Genomic DNA, 16627 nt, shown 5'->3' on the forward strand with positions numbered 1-16627 from the left:
ATTAGCCAGTCCAGCACACTTGTCTGTATGTTTGTGTGTTAATGAGAAGCTCATTCCTCTCTTACAAACAGAATAGAAGTCCCTGTTACATAGACAGCAAAATGTAAGGGTTTTGCTGTTGCTATATTGACTTACTACATAATCAACATGTTGAAAATTGTTTCATTTTACTGTGGAAAGTATTTCTGCTAGACATATTTTGTATTGCTCTTCTTTCAGTTCTATGTACGTGTAGTGAAGAGTATAAAGCATAGGGCACATGTATACTTATGGTTGTAAAGACATTTGGATGAAGAAATTCTGCAGAGCAGTATATTTGCTTTGCAATTCTAAATGGTAGCAATTAAAATTCCCAGCTGCTGGCTGTCCAGATGTTTCTTGCATTACAGCACTGTAATTTGCATTGGAATATATTGTGTTACTGCAGTAGCTGTAAAGTGGTCAGCTTTCAGTCTAAGCCCTGTATCTGGGCTCCAGTTGTGATGGTGAACATATTTTCTGCTCATACCAGGTTCTTCTCCTTCCCACTCTTTCCACACTGTTAGCTTGACACGTTTGTATTTCTCAGATGAAGACTTTTACTGCTCAGCATTTGAATCAAGCAGATCTGACAGGTCAGAACTGATGTACGGATTGTTTCTTGTAAGAGTGACACGGGAAAAAAGACCGAAGTTTTGAATCAGAAATTTCCCTTTGGCATTTTCAGGCAGCAAACATCCCTCTGGTGTCAGAGCTTGGCATCGACAATATCCATTTTGATGACTTCTCACTTGATGTGGATGCCATGATTACTGCAGCCCTGCGGATGTTCATGGAACTTGGAATGGTTCAGAAATTTAAAATTGACTACGAGGTAACCATCTGCGCTGCAGATATCTGCTGCTTTTGTTCTGGCACTGCTCTGTCCATTTGTACACATTTAGTAGCCCTGATACAAATTGTACTTTTAATTTCAGACGCTGTGTAGGTGGCTTTTGACGGTTAGGAAGAATTATCGGATGGTTTTGTATCACAACTGGAGGCATGCTTTCAATGTCTGCCAGCTAATGTTCGCCATGTTAACCGTAAGTATCCAGCTCCAGACGCAATCCCGTAAGAGCTTTTACTGCCGCATTGCCTTACGTGTCTAAACATTTTCCAGCATTCAGTTCTTTCCTGGTTATTATGCTACTCATTTCCAATAGCAAAGCACACAGGACTTGTTCAACTTAAGGCATCGCATATTTGGCAAAACCCTATAGTGTTTTAGTGACAGTGGTATCATAAGCACATTAAAGTGACTGAAAACAGATGGCATTCTTGGAGTGAGCTTGTTATTATACATCTTGATCTTACAAAATGTTTTCCTTTTGGAACCCTTTGATTTGACATTTATTTCAGACTCTTAAATTGGAAAGTACAAAACCAAGGAAGATTAGAATCCCAAAGTATTTATGATGTTGATATTTATTACCTCCTTATCCAGCTTCATCTAAGTAGTTGTAGAAGGTATTGCCTAAAAGCATTTCAAAGTTAACTTCCAACACAGTGATCTAAGTGAATCTCATGTCTCCACTGGACACCATCAACGCTTAGGGGTTTTATTAACATGTATCTCCATCAGTACCTGTAGCTCTTTTCAGCATACAAGTAAATTCTGTTGAAAGTACCGCTGCTAGTATACTAGAACAAGTATAATTGCTCTCTCCCTACCCCACAGCAATGTCACTGTGTGAAATAACCCATGCTTGGCTAGTTAATTCTTGTAAATGCGTCAGTAAAAACCTCAGTGATCCTGGATGTTTAATATTCTGGTTAATATGGTGAAAGAGAAGCAACATGTCTGTGAGCACAAAACACTTTTTTGCTGTACTTTACATTTTGGGTTTGCCTTATTTTCCGATAAACATTCAAGTTTTTAAAATTTTTTTCTTCATGTTCAGTTTTAATGCCTAATCTTGTGAACATTAACTTGGCCATATTTGTAGCATTTGTGCAAGTATTTATCTGGGATGTTTTGTGCTTGCTCCCTAATTTTTGTTCCATGAATAACTGTGTTCTTGTTGCTGACTGGTCTCTGCAGTGCACTTAGGATTTGAACTCTGTAGAGAGGGAAACTCCACAGCCTGTGCCATTCCCAGCACAGATCAGTGCACTATTACATGGATTTGAGTCAGTCAGTGGCCTTTTTCCTACTCACAAGGCACAACTGTCCTGTGTGTGGGTTCCTGGCTGTCCTCCTCTGTTTGGCATTGTCTGTGTGCCAGAACTTTGTCGGGCAAGAAAAAACCCAAGTCTGACGTCCCCTAGCAGGTAGATGTTGGTCTAGTGCTTGGTCCAAACCCATCTGTGTGGCTTTGTTTCTGTGAGTGCTTACGGAGGTGTAGCAAAGCTGTACCGTACACCACGAGACAAAGGAAACGGAGACGTTCAGCAAGGGAGAACGGTCAGCTCTTCTTCTGGGCGCGGGGCTGTTCAGCTGAGCAGAACTAACGTTGTTTCAGCAGGCACTTTCTGACGCTCTCTAATGAAATCTGGTCGGAAGGCACGGGTGTCGGTTGTTTTTAGAGTTCTGTAAATTTGACATGCACCTATTTTTTTTTTTTTTCAGTTTTAGAAAAATGAAAAGCGCCTTACTCTGATGAGTAAGGCAAAGGCGGGCAGTTACTGTAACTCGGTGTGAGTTACAGTAATCTCTGCCAGACGCTGCCCGGGGTGAGGAGCCCCCCCAGCCTCACCGGTGAGACCCCTAGGTGGAGCTCCAAGGCCAGGTTTGCGGCACGCTGCTCTTTCGCTGGGAAACGCGCGCTCTCACCAGGCACCTCCATCTCGCCTCGAGGTGTCCGCATTGGCAGCCAGCAGGGAGAGAGCGCATCCCTGCTGCTCCAGCAGCCTACCAGGCTTCCACTCTAAACTGCTTCGATTGTGGTTCTCACAGCATAATTTCAGGATCCTTTTAGCAGTCAGCACAGGGATGCAACTGTACGTGGAATGTGATCTGGCATTTTCAAGCCCAGTTCATTTCATTGCTCTCACTCCTGGTAATAAACTGAGCAATTCAGATGCATGTGCTCACAACATTGGACTAGCCACACGTCCCACCCCACTTTGCTCTGGCTCTGGCTGAGGACAGAATAAGTTCAGGTGTGTGTTCTGTTTGGTCTGACTGATCTTGTAAAAAAAAAAAAAAAAAGACACAAAAGAGAGTCAAGAGACCAGTAACAGCACAAGGCTTGCTCCTACTGCATTTGTCTTGGGGATACCATCCAAGTTAGTATGTGTCTTCTTTTTTCGCTGTAAAAAAGGGAAAATACATTGACAAGCCCTTTAAAGGGCTTTAGAGGCCGCCTCTGATGGTCAAGAAAGCACTGCTTTGTGCAGTTATTGCACCTTATTTCTGATGTCTCCATGAGAGTCAGCAATATAGACTGCACCACAAATATAATCCAACAGGTCTATTTAGGTAGAATTTACCATAGCATAGTACTGTCTAATCTGTAATACAGTAGCCTCTAATGGCCCGACCATACTCTTACTGAATGCAGAAGGAAAATTCATCTGGGTTGAACAAGCCAAACAGCAGAAGTCTAACAAAGAGTAAACCAGTTGTTTCACTCCTACTGAACTCAGCCTTTTGCATATCTAAAGTATGTTCCTACCCATTTTATCTCTAACTGAACAATTATAAGCACAGTTCTGCGAGCCATAGTTCTGTATTTCAGATGTCCAAATATTCTGAAGAGAAGCACTGCATCAAGGCTGCTCCCACAATTTAAGACATTGCATGAGAGTAAACCACAGGATCAAGCCCAAGCTTTGTTATCAATGCCTTTACCAGCACAGTTCACATTGATACTTATTTCAAAGGGTAAAAATGAACAAGTAAGCAATACAAAATTAAAATCCCATCTGGTGTGCTAATAACAAAACATATAGATGTGGGGCAAGGTATAATGAATGCAATTCATTTCCTCACATGAAAGAATGACCTCCATAACTCACTGGAGACTGTGCCACTCATGAGTTATGGGTCATTCCTTTTCTGGTGAAAATAAATTTTACTACACCATCGTCTATAGCCATGTTTTTTTTTCTCTCTGTGTAAATTCAGAAAATGGGGAAATGTAATCCCCTGTTTTCTTGCATTATGTTCAAAGAAGATATCCCCTTACTGTAACATTGTTTTAAATTAAATGGTATTTTTACTAAGTGACATATGCTATATTTCTTTCATATATTCAATGACTAGACTTTATATTAAATAAAATGTGGCATTTATTTTTGAGATATTGCTACTGTTAATAAATTCCTTAATCAGCTTTCCTGCATTTGCAATACAGATTGAATCCTTGAGTTTAATCAAAGCTTGTGTTATGCTAAAGAATATTTATTACGACATCAATTTTATATTATAGAACTTCTTTTTTAAGTTGTTTTAACTTAGCTATGAATATTTTTTCTAAACTGAAATGACATGTGGCATGTCATCAGTTAAAAACCTATTTTTCAATCCCTTTTTAAGATAGACCTTTATTACTATTTGTTATACAAGAGCAATGTTTAAAAAAATAAAAAGATAAACTACTATTTTTTTAGAGAATTTCCTCTGCCTGGGTACATGTTAATGGAACTAAAAAAAAAGTAATGCTGCTAGAAATCAGGAGAATCTCTTTCCTAATATTCAAGTTATTCTGTACACCAGTGGATTCTACACAAAATTAATCTTTTTTCCTCATACTTCATCATCTTTTCTGATGTGTAAACTTCAAGCAATTATAAAGCTTTTGTAGCACTTTTGTCCTTTTTGTTCTGCACTTCCTCATTTCCCACTGAAATGCATTCCTGAGCAGCTGGGGGAGCTTGGCTCCCTGTTCTGCCTAAGTATTAACTGCAGCTACATTTCAGACTATCTAAAAGAGGGTACTTGGATTTGAATGTGCATTTCTTTAAGCAGAATTCGTGGTCTTCGAGATGAATAGAAGAGTTTTCAGAGTATTGCTGCAATTGACTGGCATTTCTGAGTGGGTCGTAAGTTCCTACCATGGAAGGACAACAAGTCTCACTGTATCACATAAACCCTTTTCTTGCCAGTGGGTGAAATTATGCCCCAATGAAAATCAGTGGTATTTGGGATTTCTCAGATGGTGTTAGTGTTCAGCCTTGATTTGGTACTCCAATATAAATGTATTTTATATTTCTTGAATATAATTTCCTTTCATACTGACTAGGTGATATGGCTAACTGAAAAATGTCTTTGGAGACTGGCACTGTGGAAAGACAAATGTTATGATTTTCCAGCTCAGCCAGTACTTTGTGCAGGCAATATGCCCTTCTGCTTCTGAAGAGTTGAAGAACCAGGTTGTTTCTGCCATGGGTAAGATGCACAGCACCAACAGGGTGGTGTCCTACACAGGCTCTAGCACCTCCTCCGGACAGGATCTGTTCAGGATGCATGAGGTTAGCAATACCAGTAGTGTTTCCTTTCTGACATGAGTCAGTTCAGGCAGGAAAACTGCTATGGCAAGCATCCATGAGGAGAAGTATAGTGGCAAAAAAATGTTTCTAGAATCAGCTCCCCCATTCACACAGACATGTCTGAGCTGCTTGTAGGCAATTTCATTACATCTGTTTTCAAAAATCTCTCCCAAATTCAAGTGGGTATCTGCAGCAGAAAAAAGCCATTTGAGACATTTCCTCTTTAAGTCATGCCACTTTGTTTCATTGTCCCAGGTAAAAAAAAAATCTTTTAATAGTTCATAACAGTTTCATAGAGTATATTGTATGTGGGTTCTTTTATAGGTCTTCTGATTTAATGTCTCAGCTATCTCGGACAGTGGGGACTGACCTAGGTGGTCATCTCAGAATTGAAGAAATCTTACTAAATACTTCTCAGAACAATAATTTAAAAATGGAATCAGTTTAGTTTGGGGGTTTTTTATTTCTCTGATCAGAAAATCCAGTTTTAGTCTGCAGTTACTGATGTTTGTTTTCAGCTCTTTTTGCCTTCAGTGCCTTCTGGGTAGCAGAGAAATGGCATGCTGAAAATGCAACAAAGAGATAATAACAGATCACTCCAAGGACGTTATCTATTCTGCTAACCATCTAACATACAGCAGGGAATAGAATATGACAATAAAGCATTTATCTTCTCCTTACTGAAACATTCATGGTATCAAAACAAAGTTGACTGTTGCTCGATGGACTAACATTACTTATCCCTTTTGCTACTGATAGTTACAGCTGCTATTTTTTTTCTGCTCTCAGACTGCAGGATTCCAGGAGATTCTAAGTGAAATTGAAATTTTAGCTTTGATTGTGGGATGCTTATGTCACGACCTTGACCACAGGGGAACCAACAATGCCTTCCAAGCCAAGTAAGCTTTCTAATTCTTACTATTTTAATTTGGTTTTCTTCCATGGGAGAGCAAAAGGTGACCAGGATAAAGAATGAAGCATTAATTTCAAGCCTCCTAGGCCAAGGCCAAGTATTCTTATTCCTGTATGCAGTGAGGGACAATCCATCTTTATCATTCTCTGTTCCTTTAGGTAATTACTGGCCTGTCCTTTGTAGCAGGCTGTTGAACTGACACCACATATTAAAATGTGGTGCCAAAACTTGATGTTCCTTTCAGGCTCAGCTATTATTGATTCTGGTATTCAACCCAGGAAACATCTAAATTGTCTATCTGGGTTGTTCTTACTGACTAGAATGCATGATATTGAGTAAAACCTTGTTCCCTTATTGAGAAGAAAAGAAATAAAGGTGAAATAATGCTTTCACAAAAACTTTCACACCAGTATAAGCAAGCATACTGAAAGTAATTCCTAGCTTATGAAGTATGATTCATACTTCACTGATGTGAAATCTTACTCTACAGACTGTTTTCAACTCTGAAAATGAATTTTATTTTATTCAAAGTTCTTATGACCTGATTTAGCAGCCCTGACTTGCATGTATTTTTACTGTCCATGCTGCTGTCATCAGGCACAGTGAAGTAGAAGCAGGTTTAGGAAGTTTTGAGGGTGGTACTTCTTACTGTGGTAATAAGGAAACTCCTTTGACCATGGTCAAATTAATTCCAAAATCAGTGTTCCCTGAGAAGAGGCAGGACAACAGAAAATGTCCCCTGGCAACATCCTGGCCAAGCTGTGAAATAAAGCTGTCAGACGCAGAGACTCCTTCAAATCCCATGTGGTTTTCTTCACTCCCTAGGTCCTCTACAGTCAGCATATGTCCTGCAGATCCCAGTGTGCATTTGCAGCTTTTTCTGTTCTGCTTTACTGCTAATCCTCCAGTGTGATGGGTTAGTGGTCAAATGGTTGTCCAAAGATATTTGAAAGACAGCATAATGCTTCATTAGCCTATTTTGTCCTACCTTTTGCAGAAATACTCTGCTGCAATGTGTGTATGTACACACTGCTGCATTTCGGGGGGCAAGTTGCCTCAGTGAACATCACTCAAACTGATGTTTCTGATGTTCGCTAAGCTGCCATTTCCTGAGGTATTGGTGTTGCCATACAGTCTCAATGAAACAATGACACTGTCTGGATCTTCAATCACCATAGCAAGGAAAATCAATTGCAGTGCTCAAAAGACAGAGCTCTGGTGCAAAGGTTACCAAGCACTGCTAGATGCCTTTTTGCAGCGGAGACTTGAAGAGAATCAAAATAGACGAGACAAATGGGAAGGAAGCTCAGCTGATTGATGTTTACGTTCCTAATTTACGAGATCTAAAATTTACATCTTAGCCATTTTAGGCTCTGATTAAGTTAACCAATTTTCCACTGTAACATTACACAACAGCATCATTTGTGCAGAGGGATGGCTCAGTTAAAGGTGTAGGGTTTCAGCGCTAGGCTGCTATCACTTATACTTGTTGTTTGACAATAGAGTACAAAGAGGAGGCTACCATTTTATGACTCCATAAAGAAACTGCTGAAGACATTTAATGAAAGACAAACATTACCACACATGCATAAAACATCCCTGAAAACAGAAGCTGTAGTTTTCATAACAGCAACTATGATTTATTCCTCTAACCTGACATAAATTTAAGCATCACTTTTTCCTGTTTTATCTTCAGTATTCAATACTGCTGTTCTGTATGATGAAAGTTCAAGAGGTATATGATGGAGGCAATATCACAGTTGTTTGAAATGGCTCTGTTATATATCTCAGCATCACATTCTCTAGGGACAATGTTTCCTGGACATCCTTCTCTCTAATATAGCTGCTTCTGATAATTAAGTATCAGTATGGTGCAGTTTTATAGCATATGCTCCTAGGAGACTTCCTGTCTCTAGCATAATCTCTTATTCTCATTTCTTTGGAAAGAAAACCCATCTTGTTGCTTTAGGCTGGATCCCAGAAGTGTGAACAGCGACTATTCTGACAATCCAGTCCCTTTCTCTGCACCTCCCAATGATTCGCAATTGTATAATTGTATTCTGTAGATTTTAATCCTTAGAAAAACTTAGAAATTAGAAAACCCACCTGCTCTGTGCATTTTTAATCTGATTTTGGTTTAGACAATAAACATGATGAGAAAATACCTTCTGAAGTAATGCTGAACTTTGCTTTTATATTCACTGCTCTCACTTGTGGTTTTTTGTTTACCTTAGTATTTTTTTAAATGTGTGATTTTACATTTGTAGTTGTTTTTTTGTTGTTGTGTTTTGGGGATTTATTTTAAGAGTTTGTAATTGCCCATCGTAAGCCATTGTGTTTATGTCTATTAAGGATTAAAAAAAACAAAGTAGTGGAAGAGCCAATCCTAGATCAAGGATGGGTTACAAAATTTCTTGTAGTTCAAGAGAAATTGTTAGTCAGCTGATGATATTTAGCAAAGTCTGGAACATAAATGTTTTGTATCTGGCTTTAAATTAGTATTTTTGATCTTGTCAACTGTCTTAGGTGTGGTTGCTGAAATGGAGGTGAAGTGTGGTTATGTGCTTTTGTTACTAAATTGTTTCTGAAACCTGCTTCGTAAGCAGATGAGCAGTATTTGTTGACTCCCCATGTTCTGTTTCAGGAGTGGATCAGCCTTAGCTCAGCTCTATGGCACCTCTGCTACCTTGGAGCATCACCATTTCAATCATGCTGTCATGATTCTCCAAAGTGAGGTACAAAAGCATTACTATTAATCTCACTGTAAGCTGTTGGGCAGTTTCAGCAGGAGAAAGGAAATACCACACACGGTACCTTTTTAATGTCCTCTCCTTGAGGAATTATTTATTGGTTACCACAAAGGTCACAACTAGCACAAAATTAAACAACTACAAATGCTGATCATAGAGCCCAGAGATTATATTTGTCTCAATCAGCGAGGGGCAAGGAGAACATATCCTAATAATACTGTCAGCTTTTCTCAGTCTTCTTACATATATCCTGCTCGATGGTTTATAGGTAGCTGAAACAACTCTTACCTTTCCCCACAGGTATCATATTCAGAATATCACAGTCATCCTTTACTGCACCAATTTAATTTCTTTGACAGTCTTCTGTAATCAGTATTTTTGTGATGGTTTTTCATATTTTTAATAAATTATTTTTAAAAATTAATATCAGTAATATCATGCTGTCCAAAGTACAGCAATTGCTTTGCAGATACATATGAAGACATAATTATTGCCTGGAATATCTTGTGTGTAACTGTATCTACAGCATGCACTACCCCAGAGATGCAGTGAAAAAAGGAGAAGGATGGACATGCAGTCCTTACGAAACAGTGGATTTACACAGCTAGGTTGTTTCAAAATGCATTCAGTAAATATAAAACCAAAATTTGTTGTTCATGCGGCACAATTGAAGACCATATGCTGATCTGCAGTAACTTCTGAAGAGCGTCTGGGAATGCCCTGTGATCACCGACAAATGGGAGCAGGCCGATGGCTTTACCTCTGTGTACACTGCCAGAGAGATTTGTCATGGGACTGTGGCTTTAGTGTTCAGTTTCTTGACATTATATTTAAAAAGTAAACATAGGAAAGGAGAGCACCAGCATGAGATTTAAACAGCTCAATTTGTTTAGCCTAGGCTAGCTTATCTAAAAGGTGATATTAGGAATTAAATGGCTCCTTATAATACCAGGGAAAGGTGTAAGAAAAAGCAGCGTTTGAATGATAAACAGACTAGTTCAGAATAAGAAAAAATGATAGGTTTTTTGGATTTGGGTTTTTTTTTTCCCTAAACTAGTGACTCTGTTCAGCCTCTGGAATAAGTTTTTCTGGAAAACAGTGAGTTCTCTAGTTCCTGAAATCTTCATCGTAATTGAATGTCTCAAACTCAAGGCATGGACAATTCTGTGTCAGTCTAGATGTTTTTCTTTATCTTTTCCAGCTTAAAAATCAATAAATTTATGAAACAAAAAAATTTTTGGACTCTAGTCCAGCTTCTTCAGAGATGTAAAGTATTACTTGAAATGCAAGCCCTCACCTTTGATCATTCAGACAGCTTCTTTTCCAGTTCTTCATTTCTAGTCCAGAAAATTAATCCTACAGGATTTTTGTCCAATTGATACTGTTTGCTAATGGAACACACCACCACTTAGTTTGGAACAAATGCAGATGTGGATCCCCCAATCTACTTAAAGATACACCATCTTTTGCCAGCTGAGCAGCCAGTCTCTCTCAAACAAGCCGAAATGTTCTAGTCTGGTTTTGCTGACTACAAGGAAACATAGTATGTTGTATTATTTCTTCAGGTTTTTGGCATGTTGGTCAAAGGAGGTATTTATCCCTTACTTTTGACATGTTAACCTCAATATAGTGATCTTGGGCTTAGCAGTGACATGGTTTTCTAGACAATAAAACAGGTCAGAAAGGCAATAGATATTAGAGAATAACAGACAACTTGGTAAATTACCCCTGTTGTAAGAACTCTTTTTCTGGTACATTTTGCTTTACTTTCTTCTAAGTACTTTGATTGTGATTTTTTTTTCCTAAATAAGCTTTAAATTCTCAAAACCTCGATATCTAGCTGAAAAGAAATAATTTTATGCATGGTAAATTATTTTTTCAGTCCAACAGTTATCTGCTCTAATAAAAAATGCCGTCTCTACCTCTGGACCTTATCTCATATATGTCCTCATACCATCATGGTTATAGCAATCCTGTTACTGGAAAATTCTTGGTTTTAAGAGCATTTTAATCTTCCTAGGCAGTAGATGGCAGTGCATACTGAATGTGGGCACTACAGGACTAAATACCACCAAAATAAGACTGTTTTAGCAAGAACTTCAGCATTTCTATTGGTGATTAGAAAAAAAAGAACAAACAACCTGTAGTTCTTTTATTTATGTTAATATAGTTATATGTGACTATTGTCACAAAGATAATTTCTTAAGTTTACATTTAGAATTTTCCATTACTTTTGTTTTCTTTCAGCTTATTTTTTCTGGGATTTCATAGAGGAATTACAGTGTCTCTGTCCCTCTTCTTGTTTTCAGAAATTCAGTTACAAAAGGACCTTCCTACTCTTAAAAAGCAGTGTAAAATAATTTCTTTCCTATCATTCTGGCCATAGAGCACCTTTCAAATTCTTAATCTACAATTCCTTAAAAAGGCACCAATTGGGCCCACAAAGGGTGTTTAAACTGCATATAAGTATGTGGTTCTTTAGCCTGTGTAGGCAATGGCTGTAAGACAAGCCAGTAATGGGCAGAGTGAGCAAATGGGCTGTTTTGAATGAAAAACTGATTTAGTGTCCTTGACTGCTCTTACAGCAGCTTATGTGCCTGCAAGCAGCAGTGCAGATAAATCTATTAGGAGCACAACTCAAAAGCTCCAATGCACAGCTCCCCAAAACATTTAATAAGACGAAAGATTGAGATGTATCCATAGTTTTCCCCCATAAACTGAGTCTGTGCAGGGTCAGAGCAAAGAGTAAATCTTTACTCAAGAGGCTATAATTTCAGCAGAGTTTAGAAAAACATACCAGGTGCTGGATTACAATCATCAACTCTTCCACCTCAATGTAATCTCAGCAGTATTAACATTATTATTTTGTAGTTTTGCCATGAATCAGAAAAGGCTTGTGTTACAGAGAAACAGTAGACTAAAGAGTTATAAAACCTTTTCAAAACCTATATTGATTGCCAGTCTTTTACCTCTTTTATCTCTTTCATTATAGGGTCACAACATCTTTGCTAACTTGTCCTCTAAGGACTACAGTGACCTTATGCAGCTTCTAAAGCAATCGATATTGGCAACAGACCTCACTCTGTATTTTGAGTAAGTATTGGCATTTCTTGTATTTGACAAATGAAAATTCAGAGAACTTATTCTAATGACCTGTTAAATACCAATAAGGGTATATAATATGGGAAATTAGTGTTTAGCTACGGTTGAAGAGCTTTAGTTTAATACTTAGTGTATCTTAGGCTAATAGAAATATCTCAACTGTCCAAGTAAGTTTTGCTTTAACATGTAACATGTCTGTATCCACCAAAAGCAAGTGAAATCCTAGACTTATACTTCAAAGCAATCCCAGGAATCAGTTACAGCTCAGTCTTTTAATTCTTCTGTCCCTTCTGTGATCATTTCTTCAGGCATGTAGAAAATCAACAACATCTGAGAATTCGTTTCCACCATTTTAGTGTTTCTAAACATGTATGTTAAGAAATATTGTATTTAGTTACAGATCCAGTTGCAGAGGTAACAAAAGCATATACTTTGCTTCTTTGAAGACAAATTATGCCAATTTGCATCACATGATGAGAATAGATCTTAAAAAGCTGAAGTGAAGTACAATAGAACCTCTCTCATCCAGTTTTCTTCCTTTTCCCTGTTTTCAAATCAAATCTCTAAGCAGATTTCAAGTTGGCGCTACTTTATGTTTTTCAAATACTGGTAATTATTACCAAGCTCTTCCCAGTGAGAATGTTTGGGAGCATGCATGGTGTTGGAAGGGTTGTGGTGTCACCATCACACTGCATTTCTGACATCCCCCTCTCTGGTACGTGCCTGCACCTGACTTAGAGGAAGAAGTGCTGTTCGGATGTGCAGTTTCAGTGTACTACCTTTGCAGTCTTGACAATAATTCATCCTTGGGAATTTTCACAGAATCACAGAATATTCTGAGTTGGAAGGGACCCACAAGGATCATCAGTTCCAACTCTTAAGTGAATGGTCCACAACCTTGGCGTTATTAGCACCATGCTCCAAACAACTGAGCTAATCTCAGGGTCATTTTTATTTGATGTCCACTGGGATCCTATCCCATACAGTTCTGGGTATCATTTAGTAATGTTTTTCTTAGGGTGGTATACCTGGATCCTACTCCTCTTATGTGCTGGTGGATGACACCAAACCAAGTTTCCAGAAAACTTCAGGCAGAGTCTTTATTCTGAAATTGTTCAAGTATCTCTATGAACGTTGTATCCTTAACTGTCAAATGTAAAAATACTACTTGGGATGCTGCAGTGTTTGCTTTGTCTGTTTTTCTCAGTATTTGGTTCCTGTGCCAAGGGCTGTTTCTAAACACTGCTGGCAGTAGACACACTGATACTCTATGTTTCCTGCAAGTCTATTCCCCGAGAAGTATTCTTAAGAAAGAATTTTAGCAAGTACTTTTATTATAAATAACTTCTAAACATAAGTCTGTGAAGGAATTTCTGCTTGCTGACATGAATATCTTGAGCAGGACAAAGCAGTGCTTTGAGGTTGGTATGACATGATTTGCTGACAGCTTCAAATGAAGTGGGCAGAAGTGATGGGCTGAGGACAACTGCATGAGGTTCAATGAGGTGAAGTGCCAGGTCCTGCACTTGGGTCACAACAGCCCCGGGCAGCACCACAGGCTGGGGGAAGAGTGGCTTGAGAGCTGCTCAGCAGAAAGAGACTTGGGGGTGTTGGTTGACAGCCAGCTGAAGATGATCCAGCAGTGCGCCCAGGTGGCCAAGAAGGCCAGTGGCATCTCTGCCTGTATCAATAATAGTGTGGCCAGCAAGACTAGGAAAGTGATTGTCCCTCTGTACTCGACACTGGTGAGGCCACGCCTTGAGTACTGTGTTCTGTTTTGGGCTTCTCACTAAAAGAAAGACATTGAGGTGCTGGAGCATGTCCAGAGAATGGCACCAGAGCTGGTGAAGAGTCTAGAAAACATGTCTTATGAGAAATGAGAGGCTGAGGGAGTTTAGTCTGGAGAAGGCTCAGGAGGGACTTCATTATTCCCTATAACTACCTGAAAGGAGGTTTTAGAGACATGAGGGTCAGTTTTTCTGCTGTATTTCAAGTGAAAGGATGAGAAGACATGGTCTAAAGTTGCACCAGAGGAGGTTCAGATTATATATTAGAAAAAACTTTTTCACTGGAAGATTGGTTAGACATTGAAATAAGTTGTCCAGGGAGGTGGTGGCGTCACCATCCCTGGGAGTGTTCAAGAGATGTCTTGATATTGCACTTGGGGAGTCTTGCAGTGATTATGGTGGTGCTATGTTGACAGTTGGACTAGATGATCTTGAAGGTCTCTTCCAACGTTGATGATTCTGTGAGATACAAGGACCACAGGGATGTGCCAGTACAGGTTCTCCTGTCTCACCACAAATAACAAATGCTGCAGAAATGTTTTGTGCTGTCAAGGAACAGATGAGCGGCAGGGACTGAGAGGGCAGCTGCCCTGGTACAGCTCCATGTGTTCCCCCTGGCCGAGATCCTGCAGCCCTTGGAAGAGCCAGGGAGGGCCCGTGACAGTGCCTTGGGATGGAACCCTGTTCAGAGCTAGACGTTATGGAGCTCTCTTCCCTGACTGCCTCAGGTTGAAAACCTACGTGATCAAGTTGTCTTTCTAGCTTTAATACAGAAAAATAACGTCCAAAAGGGTCATAAGCCAAGTTTCAAGATTATTCTTCCTTACTTGCATAATTTATTTTTATATGCTACATGAATCAAAAGACTTTTAGCAAATGAGGCCTCTTTACTTAAAACCCTGCAGACAAGTTATTTTTTCCTCTTGTGTTATTATGATTTATTAATAAGGTGGTAGTTATGCTACTTTACTTCCAAAAGTGCCTGAAAATCTCTCCACCATTGGTGGTTTATGCTTCTTAAAGCCAACCAATGTGAACAGATGTTTCTACACAAGTACCTAGCTTGTTTTTTCAGTTTGCTACATCTTCAGTATTTTTATAGAGAAGGATATTCTCATATTGGTATTCTTAAAATGCCTAAACCTAATGATCACAACCTCCAGCTAGCAGAACAGCAACAAAACTCCAGGCAGAGCAAGGCATTATGACCTTCTTAAGGCACTACTTTTATACAAACAAACAAAAAGATGAATTTCAGTGAAAGATCAGATGGAAAATATACTTGATTTTAGTAAATAATTCTAGATAATGATGCTTGTAGATAATAGAACAAGCAAAAGCATGGAACCAAAATGAAGTTTATGGAAATTCACTCAAATGATATCTTGAACTGCTGGGTGTAGAGCAACTGGATTTGTCATATGTAGCAAGACAACCTTCCCTTCCAGACAAAACAAAACCAGAGTCAATGTTACTCAAAGACACTGCAAAATTGTTATAGTTCAGTTTATTTCTGAAATCCTGATGTATTATATTTACTTATTAATAGCAAACCTCATAATTTTGGATACCAGTCATAAGAAACCTGTAGGAAACACTAAATAGTTTCATTATACATGGCTACTTTTCTCAGGTTGATTCCTTGCTACACTAGAAATTCTCTGTGGAGTTGGACTTCTACTTCTGTATCCATTTAAATGGATTTCAAAGAAAATTCTTAAAGTTTTCAGCTTAACATACAGCCTTGAGACTCACATTTTCAGTTACTGTTTATGGATCTCTACATTTTAAATTTGCATATTTGAGGTTTCTGGGATGTCATCTTCCTGAGATCTCAGTTTTAAACATTCTTTCCTAATTTTTATCCAGTAACCTCTTAATTTCTCAGAATATCCAATACTTCAAAATGAAATAATTTCCAAATTTTACATTGTTAGACTGGGCACTGAAATACAAGATGCAAAAATATACTGCTCACTCTCTTAATAGAGTGTGTAGTTGTTGATGCTCAGCGTAGCGTTGTTCTGCTCAGGGTTAGACTGGTTTGAGGTTTATGTGACAACTACGCTTGGCCATTAAAATTTTCATTGTTGAAATATTTATTTCCTTAGGGACCACGATGCATGAGGCTTTATGTGAGAGAATTGAGTTTTGTTTTCTTCATATGTGTGACTTTGCATTGTCCTAGAAAATTTTGTAACATGAAACTCTTTCACATCTTACTTCGCGAAGCATAAGGGATTAGATATCATCATGCAGTCCTTGTATCTCCCTGTTCTAGCTCCTGTCATGAAATCAATTATAGAAAGACCCTATAGTAGGAGTGACTGGTCAAATAACCACAACAGTCAGGGACAAGAATAATGCAACGTGCTCCACATAACATTCTGTCCGCTCATCAGAGGTAGTGTTCCTGGAACTGTGAATCTCCTTTTGTGCAAAACATGTACTGGGTGCCATCAGGCTGTGCTTTCATTAATCACTGTTCAAACTTTCAGTCTAGTTTAAGTAAATGTAGAAAATACAAGACTTTGCAAACTCTCTCCTGTTGAGGAATCTTAACTACAGTTCCATTTGACAGAGACAGCCCAGTCTCATATGAGATGGGACATTGGACTGTC

General features: G+C 38.7%; 1 protein-coding gene across 1 annotated transcript in view; it reads left to right on the forward strand.

Annotated features, from left to right (window-relative positions):
* Positions 1-16627, forward strand: part of PDE11A (phosphodiesterase 11A) — a 126369-nt gene that overhangs the window by 83382 nt on the left and 26360 nt on the right. Inside the window, 5 exon segments of the mRNA XM_032693770.1 lie at positions 707-853; positions 957-1064; positions 6244-6353; positions 9012-9102; positions 12110-12210. Of these exon segments, the coding sequence (XP_032549661.1) occupies positions 707-853; positions 957-1064; positions 6244-6353; positions 9012-9102; positions 12110-12210 (557 nt within the window).

The sequence above is a fragment of the Chiroxiphia lanceolata genome, chromosome 7 (genome assembly GCF_009829145.1).
Source record: "Chiroxiphia lanceolata isolate bChiLan1 chromosome 7, bChiLan1.pri, whole genome shotgun sequence".
Classification (NCBI taxonomy): Eukaryota; Metazoa; Chordata; class Aves; order Passeriformes; family Pipridae; genus Chiroxiphia; species Chiroxiphia lanceolata.